Source organism: Chaetodon auriga, chromosome 6, assembly GCF_051107435.1.
Source record: "Chaetodon auriga isolate fChaAug3 chromosome 6, fChaAug3.hap1, whole genome shotgun sequence".
Taxonomy (NCBI): Eukaryota; Metazoa; Chordata; class Actinopteri; order Chaetodontiformes; family Chaetodontidae; genus Chaetodon; species Chaetodon auriga.
Window position 1 is genome coordinate 8072499 of NC_135079.1, and position 12296 is coordinate 8084794.

Below are 12296 nucleotides of genomic sequence, written 5' to 3' on the forward strand. Positions count from 1 at the left end.
TGTGGGGGCGTTGCTTCGCGGCTGGTGAGTGCTTAGGGTGCACGGGGTGTTCTAGGGATGGCTAAGGGAAAGCTTACTTGGCACTGATCCCTCCTTTCAGTGTAGACTGCGGTTTACATTAGGCAGCATTTTTTTTTTTTATGTCATGGGGATGAATGTGTCATAACGCTCAGAGAGGGGCAGTGGATGCATGTTTTAGCAATGCGATGAGGCCGGTGCACTTTGCAAGACTTGCGCTGCAGAGAGCCTCCGCGGATCCCACGACCTGTTGCTGACAAGCCGCGGAAAAGGAGAGGGAGCGGGGGAGCCGCTCGGGACAGACGGAGGGTACTGCCTTGGAGACGACAGCCCGGGTTTCTTCGCGGAGGAAATCATGCAGTTTGCAATCTGGCTGGTTGGACTCATGTGTCACCTGTCAGCACTTGTCCGGGACACTTTGCAACACCGAATGCATCCGAAACAAGGTAGTGTTTTGCTTTGATTTATGAGTGACACTGCTGAAGGTGTTTTAACAGTAATCTGTGTTTGAAGAATGATGCTTGCTGTGAGGTTGTCAGGCTGCAGCTGCGTTTATCACACCGGCACAACTCTGAATCACAACTTTCTCTGACTCTTTTTTTTTTTTTTTTTTTTTTCCTGCAGAAAGCTTCATCAAGCAACTGTCATCGTATGAAATCATCACGCCGCTCCGTGTCAATGACTTCGGAGAATCATTCCCCCACAAATTGCACTACAGGAGGAGACGGAGAAGTTTGGATGATGACCTGTCGGGTTTACGGGTTCATTACAGGATTGATGCGTTCGGGGAGCGCTTTCATCTCAATCTGACCGCACACTCCGGCTTCATCGCCCCCTCTTACACAGTGACACACTTGGGAGCGGACCAGAGCAACGCCGCGGACTCCCACTTCCAGGACCCGAGCGATATGCGCCACTGCTTTTTCCGCGGACACGTCAACGCCAAGAGCGAGTACCCTGCCGTCTTCAGCCTGTGCACTGGCCTTGTGAGTATCACTACTTTCAAACTTTTTTTTTTTTTAGACCCTTTAATCAAGCCATGCTGACAGGCCTCCACGCTTTCTCCCATTTCAACGGATTCCATCCACGCATGTCCCCCATAACCCGCAGCTTAAGTGAAGTGTGCAGGAGTGTAACAAGAGCAAGTGTTGCTGGGCTAATAATGTCACTGAGGAGGAGAGGGTGCAGCCCTGCGTCTCAGTGCCAGTGGGGTGATGCTGCTATTGCACAGTGCAGCCTGGCAGTGATGCACTCTGCTGGAGTGTTCATGAGCCAGATGCTAAAGATGCTGATCAGCCAATCAAAAAGGCAGATTTAACAAATCTACAGCACGTGCAGCTATTCGGTGTCTTTATCAACAACTTGTTTGCAGCTACAAAACACCTTTAAATCTTCACAAAATACGCTGTAATAACAGCAGACATGCTAAAAAAAATGAGTGGATGGTTAATCTAGTAGTTGATCACCAGAAATGTTTGATAATCGATTAATAATGGAAGTAATTTATCAATCTATACTAAGCATTTTGTGGTTCCAGCAGCTCAAATGTGACAACTTGCTGCTTTTCTCTGTTTTATGTTGTAAATTGCATACCTTTGTATTTAAGACTGGACAAAGGCTGGCTGGACAATGCCAGCTATTTGATGCCACTTTCTGATTCTGGGAATTATTTTGACATTTTTCATAGAGTATAAAAGTATTTGATTCGTGGGAAAAATAACCACCAGATTGGTCGTTAATGGGAGTAATTATTAGCCGCAGCCTCAAGAATCAGACGTTATCATTCAGTGTCAAACAGCTGTTTGCTTCTTGATTGCCCTTCGTCATATCTGTTAGATCTGATGGGGCTGTAAGGGAGTTATTAGGCTATAATGATTTTACAGCCCCATTATACCATCTGAGGATCCTGATGCCCAAGTTCTTTTGTTTGCTGACTCCTGTGTGAGAGAATCTGATAAGTGTTGAAGGGGATGACTTCATGGGTCACCTAAGGTTACTGGTCCAGGGGCAGGGGGTTGACCTCAGTCGCGCCAGCCGGATTCTGGCGTGGACTCTGCGTGGTGGGGGTGTTTGGCTGGCCACAGCAGAGAGGAGGACCATAGCCTTGGAGTCTCCCCGTCACAACCCCTATCAGTGACATAATCCTTATTTTAGATAGGTGCACTGTGTACAGTACCAGGATAGCATGTCACAGAGTGTGTATCAGCTGCATGCTTCTCAAACTCGTATATTCACAGTGCATGTAGAGATTGCACTCCTGTTGAAATCTGGTATAATAATAAATAAAAGGTCATTGTGTATTATCACTGTGTTGGGATTAACCGCCATTCAGTGCACCTTTGTAGAAAACAGACCACCAAATTAAGTTTTCTCATGTGTGTATAGTAATTTAAAAACGTGAGGTATGCAGGAATTATCAGGGTAATAAGCCTTTAATTGCCCCTCTGCCCAACTTTGATGTATGACTCGCTTATCCAAACATGTTTGCGTCCTTTTTCAAGCAATCTTTGTTGCTTATCCGCATCATCACTCATTGAGAATGACAGCACAATGGAGACAGCACCAGAGGCCATTGGGTCATAAATGTGTCCGTATCTGATCACTGGGGCTTAATGGCCGGGCACATTTTGTTGGGATGAGGTCATTAAGGAATAATTAAGCCCTAAAACAAAGGGGTCATTCTAGAAAAAGCAGGTTCCCCTTTCGTCCAGAGTTGCTCAAAGCCGTCCCCAGGGGGGAATTGGGGTGGGGGGGGGTTGAGGAGCTTTTGGCCTTTTCAAAGTGAGCTGTGACGGACAGAAAAGAGAAGGAGAAATGCTGTGAAGAGGTTGTGTGGAACTTAAGGATTGCTCACACCGTGGGAAATGTTAGTTCCTGAAGGAGAACACTCTCTCAGTTCACTCACATAATAGAAGTGTGTGGTGAGTCAGCCTGTCCTGAGAAATGAGGCTATCTTCATTCCTGCACCAGGCGATGAACGTCTGTGTAAAGATCAGCCTCATGACACCTTTATGTCCTGTTTAACTTTAGAGATTGACCGCAACTGTACGCCACTCATGCATGACTCAGCGCCCACGGGGTTTGGAAGTGCCTTTGTGGGATTTGATAAAACAGATGTGTGCCAACAGTCATTCCAACCATGTCATGAGTGTGACCTCGCTTCAAACAGGAGTCCCTCAGTTGCGAGGTCCAGTTCAGCACCCACTACTGAACAGCAACCATTGTGTCTGTCCAAACTTTTGCCAGAGTTGCTGCTGAGCTAATGCTGGGAAACCCTGAAACTCTGCCCCCTCCATTGACTAAACAGAGCATTTGTCTGTTCAGCCTTCCGTTAACACCACATGAGAACTTTTGAAAGGCTCAACCATAATCATCTAATTAAAGTTAACTCACCATAGATAGTGATTTATGAGATACAGGTAAACATCTACCAGTCGTAACGTCGTATAAATCATTCATTACATTTAGATCACTACAGCAGGAGTTGCAGTTAGGCTGCTACATTCTCATATTTAAGTATAATGTACCTAAATCTTTGAGCAGGAATAATTTGACATGCCACAACCGGATGAGATTAAGCAGAATGTTTTAAGTTCTGGAAGTGCTCCTCAAAAAGGAAATGTGCGGTTCCTACTGGCCAACCTCCATCTAGTGAAGCTGAGAGATGGCTGAAAGATCCAGAGCAGTTACTAAAGGAACCTGTGTTCAGGATAGATTTTCACAAGCAAATTCATTTGGAGTTTGACTTTTTCCTCAAGTCCAAACATACAGAATTTAAGTCTCTGTTGCTCATAGGAGTGGACTTGAGTGGAAATATGTTTCCCTGATTTTTGCTCTGTATGTGCTGGGATGGACTCCTTAACAGCTATATAAAGTCATGAATGAATGAATGAATGAATTTTGATTGTAGAGATAGTTTAGTGAATCCTGGGAAGCCTTTGTGACATTGCATGCTTTGTGCCTGAACTGACTGACTGCATCTTAGGTGTCTAACATTGTCTCTACAGCTAATGCTGCCTTTGTCTTAAGTAACGGATTGATTGCTGCATTGCAGAAGTAGTTTAATTCATCCACTCTGGTTTGTCTGAAAGAAGAAATGAAAATATTGAATGCTGAGTACAAAGAGAAACGCTGGGGCACTGAGGTGTTTTTCTCAGTGCTTCCATGTTTTCCAACCGTTTATGGTTGCACAACCTTCTTCTGCTCTGTTTATTTTATTAATAAGTTCCAATGTTTAGTGCCACTAACTGGCTTTTCTTCTTCATAAGGTGTATGTATGTTAAGCTATTGTCAGGCTTATACTATAAAAGTGATATAAAATGAGCAGGAACAGTCAAAGAGTCAAATCGTTAATTGCAGTTATTTGTACGACAGTTAATCATCATCTAAAATTACATGATCGGACGGCCCTATGTGTCAGGATTTCACAAGTTCAGCGCACTGCAACGCTGAACACATGTAACATCCAAGGCCTATAGCACTTTCGAGGAAGTGTGGTGCATATGTGCAGGCCAGCTAATCCTTCACCTTTTGAAAGGTATGCAGGAAAGTTACACATACAGTTTGTACACGTTTTCCATATCCGATTTGTGTGTTTTCCATTGTCAAACGTCCATCACCTGTGGGGATGGTTGTGGAATAATGCAGCCTTAAAGATAACATTCCAGTGTCCAATATCCTGTTTAAGTGTGCGCATGAAATTACCATACAAACACCACTGTGCCTCATGGCTGAGTGAGCTAAGAAGCTTTGTGAGGGACTGAGCTGCCAAATCAATATTAGCATTCCTCTGTCAGCAGCTCTGTCCATATATGATGATGTCACTCCTCCCAGTGTCAGGGTTGTGAGGGGAAATGCGTTTTCACAGTCAGGACAGGTACTCTTAGCAGCCTGTGCATAAAGGTTGGAAATGGTTTACCAAATCATGATGACTGAGTTGTGTGTCAATAAATGTATGAAATGTCTCAGGGTTACAATTTCAACAATAACTGATAGTGAACTGTTATCGATTCTGACCTTTCTGAATCAGCATGTTCTTTCAATTTGCACCATTCAAAAGCATGAAAATAATGTGCACCGTGGTACATAAGGGCAACGCAGAATGACTGTGAATAACTCACAATAGAGCTCCTTAAATGAAACTATGCCCTAATCTGTAAGTGAAGCCTACTCACATACAGTAGACACACATGCAAGCGCATGCTTCATACCAAAGCCATCAATGACACCTCTTTTTTCTGCTCTAGATTGGAACTTTTACGACACAACATGGTGAATACTTCTTGGAGCCTCTTTTAAATGCTGCGGGGGAGGAATATGACGAAGAGCACAACAAACCTCATCTTGTCTATCGACATGAGAGGAATAAGAACATCTCGAAAACTGACAACAACACAGAGCCCTGTGCTGCCTCAGGTAACAGACTAACTGCCTGTAACCACTGTCTGTCTGACTTTTGCCCACAAACACTTACCTTCTGATGACCTGCGTTCACTTTCTGAGCCACGGCAATAAACACTGCCCTAAAATGTAAATTATACTCAGTCACGAACTTTGGCTTGCAGGATACCCAAGAGATTTCAACCTTGAAGAAGGGTTGTTACTGAAAACTCCTCAACTTAATTAAGCAAAACGTGCTCCAGCACTGCCTGGTGTTTTTTCTCATGTTCGGCTGGAGTATTCAATCCCAGGTCTGTGGCTGGAACTCAGAGGGAAGGAATAATTACTTTTTAGTTTGCAGTTGCAATGAAAAGAACTGGAGAGGTTTTCCGCTTGGGAGGCTGCTTGAAAGTTCCCCCTATTCCATTTGAATTTTTATGGTTGAGGTCTTTGGGTGGCAGAGAGGCCCTCAAGAGAAAGTGGGGTGACCGAGTGGAGTTCACCACGATGGAGGGCCTTAGAGTCGTCCTGGCGGGGAGCTCCGTGGGCGGCCTTTGTCGTGCAATGCAATAAATCTTTAATGTGCAGACCGCTTGATTTGCTTGTTGTCTGAACCCGGCCATTGTCGCCTGGTGGTGGCCATTGTGTGCAGCGGCGGTTTAAAGAACTTGGACTGACCTGATGGGCCAGGGCAATACCTCGTTAATATGCTTTACCCTTTCACTCTCTAGGTCTGTGTGTGGTAAACAGAGACTGAGAAATCTGGAGGGTCTCTCAGCCCCTACTCTGAGGCACTCTTAAATATACTCTCCCTCAAGAGCCAAGTGGGTGAAAGCTTAGTGAATGACCCCTGACTTCTGATGTCCCCAGAACATCCATTGTCATTATTCAAGTCATCATTTAAGTCTTGGCTAGTTATCCTTTAATATCTACTTAAGATACATACTTGTAGAAATTATGTTCAGTGTACAGCAGGAAGCTGTGTGCATGGATGAGACACCTGTAGGGCTTGATCAAAGGGTAGCAGGTAAACAATGTCTGAAAAGAACCAGTGGGGCTGGATTAGGACTGTGAGGTGTCCTCGGCTGCGGCTCCTCAGCTTTATCAGATAGGCCCCTGTCCAGATGCGGTGATAAATGAGCTCTTTGAAGGCCATACTGAGCCAAGACTAACAGGCCTGTCCTGTCTTTTTATGGGAAGGAGTGCAGCACACGCGGCTACTAGCAGGTTAAATGTAAACACCGGCTTGGCGTGTGTTGTTCTGCTTGCAAAACACTCGTAGGAGCTGCTCCTGCTCTTGGATTTGGACATTCGGCTTTGGACTTTTAAAAGTGTCAAATGTTTTTGAGAAAACACACATCCAGCTCTGTGTGCTATGGTCTTGTCCCTGAATCATGTCTCTTCACTCCACTCTTCACCATGTCTGTACAATATGTCTGTCTTTCTTGTTCTTATGTTCCTCATCAGACTAAATCAGTGTCTAAATAGGGGGTTCCCAACCACACTTTACTGTTTAGTTGTTGGGAATCACAGAACCAAGTAGAGTCCTTGTTAGCGGGTGAATTAAGACCTGGATCTCTAAACAGCAGTGCCCTGAAAATTGAAATGTGTACCTTTCTGTATGGTACAGCAAAGATCACGGAGCATCTAGTCTAAACATTGTAGACAGTTTAACTTCGTTATTATTGGATTGCAGAGAAAATCTAACTGGCTACAAAAACTGATCAATGTTTCTCAGTGGCAGATTATGGATAGTTTGGGAGTGCTTGCTGAGGCTGGCTTGATTGTCCATTAGGAGCAAACAACAGTTCAAGGATTTGTTTGCCGAACCAAACAACAAACAATCCCACTGAATCCTGAGTCCAAGAGGGGCAAAGCGAGAGGCGTAGTCGAAGGCACGATGCTCAGGTCTTTACTAGGGGTGCTAGGTCAGAGACAGGCAGGGTCAATACCTGGAAAGCAATCCGAATAGCAATGCTGCAAAGTCTTGCATGAAGGCAAAGAACAATCTGGCAACAGGTGAGTGTGGAAGAGCAGCTTATGTACTGCACTGATTACAGATGAGTGCCAGGTGTGCGCCAGATGATTGAGCAGGTGGGCGCGGCTGAATGGTGGAGTGCTGGCTCAAGCAGGTGAGGAGATGAGAGGGAGAGTGGCAGCAGGTAAGAAGCCAACAAATGTGACAGTCATGTATGGGTTAACAGAAAATATGCTTTGGGCTAAATTGTTATTTAATTTTGTTTTGGTTTAGTGCATTTTTGTCTTCAGTATGACTCCTCTCCCCCCAAAGCAACTGATTTATTGAACATTAAGAAGTCAATATTGGGAGCTGGAGTTTGAGTGCTGAGGATTTTGGCAGGTTTGAAGCTTTAGAGGCCTTGTAGGTCTGAAACATGCCAACTCCCTCAAACACATGGGAATGCCGAATGCCAACAATGCCTCCAATGCCTCCAATCTGCTAGTATTCAACCCTTTCCCTCTGTAAAGACAGTTTGCAAGACCTGTTCACTCGCTGTGGTGGTGATTATTCTACATCTGGCTTTCTTTTTGTCTTGTACCAAAAGAAAACATCTTTTTGAAAATGACAAAGATGAAACAAGCTGCATTTTATCAAGCGGAAACAAAATGTGTATCAGCAGAAAGATACGTCTGGTGAGATAAGCTTTTCCCTCAGATATGATGTCTCAGTTGTGCCTTAGTGTGCTACAGACAGTGCCAGAACAACAACTGGGACTTCTGTATCTATTGAGGCAGTAAGAGTTTCCAAAGTTTGTACAGTCCCTACACACCTCTGTAAAAACGTGTTGAAAGGAGAGGAAGGCTATGTTTCCACATGAATTTAACAAAGATAATTTTTTTCAACTTGGTGCGTGTCATCTCTGACATGTACAAATACTTGACTTTTTCGTACATGTGCCGTCACTGTCTGTGAAGTGTCAGCAAGAGAAGTGCATCGATAAGGGCTTTTAAAGTGTTACATTGATGGGAAATGGTGTTTTGTTATTTCAGCAGTCATGACAAGGCCATAGACCTGTCCTCAGCTGCTTTTCTTCACTGTGTGTGTTCATGCGCTGTTGATAAAGCGCCACTGCATCTTTCTATGTGCTGTTGAATGCAAGTTTAGAATATGTTTCCGAAGAGAGACTGCACTAGAAACCACAGCAGACCAACACTGTATATCAGAAATGTAACAGTGAATCAACTCTGAACAGTGTGACCATCAAATTTGGTCTGATGTTGCTAGCGACTGTATCAGTCTTTAGTTTGTGTCAGCCAACCTGGGTGGCTGCCCCGCTGTTTGGAATACCTCTAGTGTAGGTAGCTGTTGAGTGGGTGATTAATGCTTTAAAGTCACAGAGTGCCTTGTTGTGCCTGGTTCTGGCTTTTAAAAGCCTCAGGAGAAGGAGCCTACTGGGCTCAAATCACAACACTGCTCCAACCTTTAATGACACATTCTATGGGGCATCTGTCTCTGAGCTTGCATGTGAATCCCTGCGTCGTCCTTCGATAGAGATAGCCACAAGGATGAGGGTGGCTACAGATAGGGGCGGGTTGTTCTCCCGTTCTCTCCGCTTTGCTTTCTAAAATCCATGTGAAGACAAGAAAGAGACTGAGGGAAGGGGAGCTGTCTGCCTGTCTAACGCCGTGGGGCGTCATATTTTGTCTGATTTAGAAACAGTGAATTGAATACAGACAGCTTGACAGCAAACATTACCAGCTGTAAACACCAATGTTCCTGAGCGTTTCATCCAATTTCTGGATGGCTCACTGAGGGCAGATGGGACAGCAAAGTGATTGCCTTTGATGTGACAATACTTGGCACACATGGCATCTGTGCCCCCTGACCCTCAACACAATCATTGTATAGGATTCCCCCCTTGGTGCCCACTGTGTATACATGGTGGTTCAAATGCTAGCATCAGGTTTTTGGTCAATGGGTTCATTTACATGGAAAAATACCCTCCCCCGCCTGGGGTTTGAACTACCCGACTTGAATCGCTGCCCGCTCTCCCTTTGCGCTTTCATGTATGTGAATGGAAGCACTTGTTGATTGTGACCTCACTTCCCCCTTTGTTTGGAGTCACTCACTGGACGGGTGGATGTGACCTTGAGTTTTTCCCCTCCTAGAGGTGCGTGGTTACTGGGCTTGCTGGCTTATTTGCTGGGCTTCAGTTAGAACTATATATGCATTAAGCTCTTTGTTTTCCTCTTAACTGCGGCTCTTGACAGGGGTCACGAAAGGTGGCCAACCAGGGTGTGATGGACTGGTGCTGATCACTCAGACAACCTCTTCACCTTTAGGGTTTGGTTTTAGATGGTGTGGAGCTTCTGAATGTCAGATGGCTCCAAAAGGCTTAGGCTTACTCCGTGCCCTCATGCCCCCTGGACACACTGAATCTCCCCCATTCCCGGAAGTACCTATTGTTGGCAAAAACAGTTTGTTTTTGGCCCTTTGTGCACTCACATAGATGTAGTCTGCTTGTGATTGTGTGCTCACATCCATCAGGAGTGCGTGTCGTCTCCTTGGCCTGTCCGTGGACGAAGTGTCCTGCTGAGTATTGGGAATTGCTGAGCAAGCGGTGCAGAGGAATGGAGAAAGGACCTCCTTTCTTCATTTGTTTGAGCAGTCCTAGCCTGCGCTGCATGTGCCTGTCTGCTTTGCTCCAGAGTTTGGCAGAGGCCCCAGCATTTTTCCCCAAGCTCCCACTGCCTGCCATTCTTCTTTTACACCTGCTTCTCTAAAGTAGCTGTCTCTCCCACTGCCTTGCTATTGGCCTACATAGACGAAGAATCAGAATTTCCTTTGATTAGTTGTTCTTTTGATTGGACGTAGCATTTTCTTTGGAACGCCAACATGATTATGTTAGACAGAATTGTCAAAGGTGTTGAAAAATGTGTTTTGCCATGCACTGACTGCCAATCTTGAGCCAACATGTACTATATTAGTTTTGCGTAATGTGCACATTTTCCCTTAAGAGATGATGCATTGCCTCAAATTTCATAACGCTGCTTGACAGATAATATGGTCCATTGCGCTCATTGTCGTGTGATTTTAAGATAACAGATGATCTGGACAAGGCTGAACAGGGCTGGGCTGCTACAGACAGTCTATAACTTTAATAGCTGCCATGTGTCTGCCTGCCCTGAGGCCTTAGCCCTATTGAACCCAATGTGTTGTGTTGTCTCGGGAGTTCCCGTGACAGATTCCAGCTGGGGCTATTTTCTGCCACTGTCTACTGTCTGGGCATTCTTAACAGATGGGGTCTGATTGGAATGGTTAGAGCAACTTGAGTGACAGTGACTGACTGTGTGGTGGCATGGGAGACAGTCAGAGGTGAGAGGGGGTGACAGGTGAACGACAGTTTCCCACTGAGGTGGACAGGGGAGGGGCAGTGCTGAGAGGTGGTCAGTGAAACATCAGTGTCATCGCCTGCAGCTCTGGTTGTTTATCATCTGAGAGGCCAGACATCGCTCAAAACAGCAGATCTACTTTGTTTATGTCAAGACAAAACTACTGTTTCAGGGTCTGATACCAGAATTTTGAACTTCAATGCAATACTAGTATAAAAAGACTTACCATAGCAAAAAGAAAAATAGTCGTAGGCACACGAAAGAGGTACACATTTCACTTGTGATACAGGAAAAGTCACTGAACACATACCAACACGTTTGTAATAATGTTCACAGTAGGAGGTTTGTTTCTAGCTGCAGTACTTTTGATACTATCAAAGGGATAATTAACAGCAATCATATCATTTTAAATACATAGTATCGAAAAAGCATCAATACTGAACTATAGCCGTGATTGGTTTCTGTTTTTTCTATGTATACATACTGTGATATTTACAAGTTCTTAATGCATGAATTCTGGTTTATTTCAAATTCTGTCATAATATATCATACTTTTGTCTATCCTTTCTAAGGTAACATACTCACCAAAGTAATTTCTGAGATCAGGTAGCATGGTGACATTGCTACTACAAAGTCCATTTGTCTGACTCAGCGATACTCTTCCCAGAAGATGGTGAGTCCAATGTTTTTTATTGCCAATAGGAACGATGGCCAAAACTAAGAAAATAAGATCCAAGTTACAATAAACCAGAATTGCCCTTCAAGGAACCACCTTCAGGTTCTCATTAGATGCCAAGTCAAAATGTTAATTTTTGGTTTTATAATGCCATGGTTAACATTACATTGTAAACCATAAACTCCTTTCTCAAAGTGGATTCCTTATGCAATAGAGATACCTCTAGACACCAATGAGGTTTTTTTTTCATCACTGTTTGTATGTTTGTTACCAAGATGCATAAAAAAAAAAAACTAGCTAAGTTCTTCGAATGAAATTTGATGGTGTAGCCATTAACCAAGAAGGTGTTGATTAGTTCTTGATGTGCATCTGGATCTAATGGCCCCAGTGTAGAAGAGATGTTCTGCCTTTTTTCCTGTAAACACCCTGAAAATTTCATCCAGTCTTCAGCAGATTTATTACACAATGAGCCTCCAGAAACTCTGTTTGATCAGGGTGATCCTGTAAACTTTGATGACGTTTTGTCTTTTTGCAGCTGGCTCTCCAGAACAATTGTCTAATATCATGAGTATTTCGATACAGACCCCGATTTCCAGTTGTTAAAACAACAGATTAAAAGAATTGCGCATGTTTGAGGAGCTGGGTGTAGGTATGCACCCAATGACTACTTTCTAGTTTTAATAACTACAGTCATCCATCAATCATTTGATCTACAGTATGTCAGGATGAGTTTCTTTAAATCTGATCCTCCGAAACTCAGTTTGATTCTGACAAAAGAAAACACCCCAGGCCCCTGCCCATCATTAGGAGTGCAGATCCATAAGTGGTGTTTTGTCTCCTCAGAGGAGGTCTGCTACTCCAAACACATTCT

At 44.2% G+C, this 12296-nt stretch overlaps 1 protein-coding gene across 1 annotated transcript in view; it reads left to right on the top strand.

Moving 5' to 3' along the window:
* Positions 1-221: 221 nt before the first annotated feature.
* The window catches only part of LOC143322654 (A disintegrin and metalloproteinase with thrombospondin motifs 20), a 77183-nt gene continuing 65108 nt past the window's right edge, over positions 222-12296 (top strand). Inside the window, exons 1-3 of the mRNA XM_076733980.1 lie at positions 222-464; positions 643-1004; positions 5265-5433. Of these exons, the coding sequence (XP_076590095.1) occupies positions 374-464; positions 643-1004; positions 5265-5433 (622 nt within the window). The 5' untranslated portion in view covers positions 222-373. The remainder of the gene's footprint in view (positions 465-642; positions 1005-5264; positions 5434-12296) is intronic.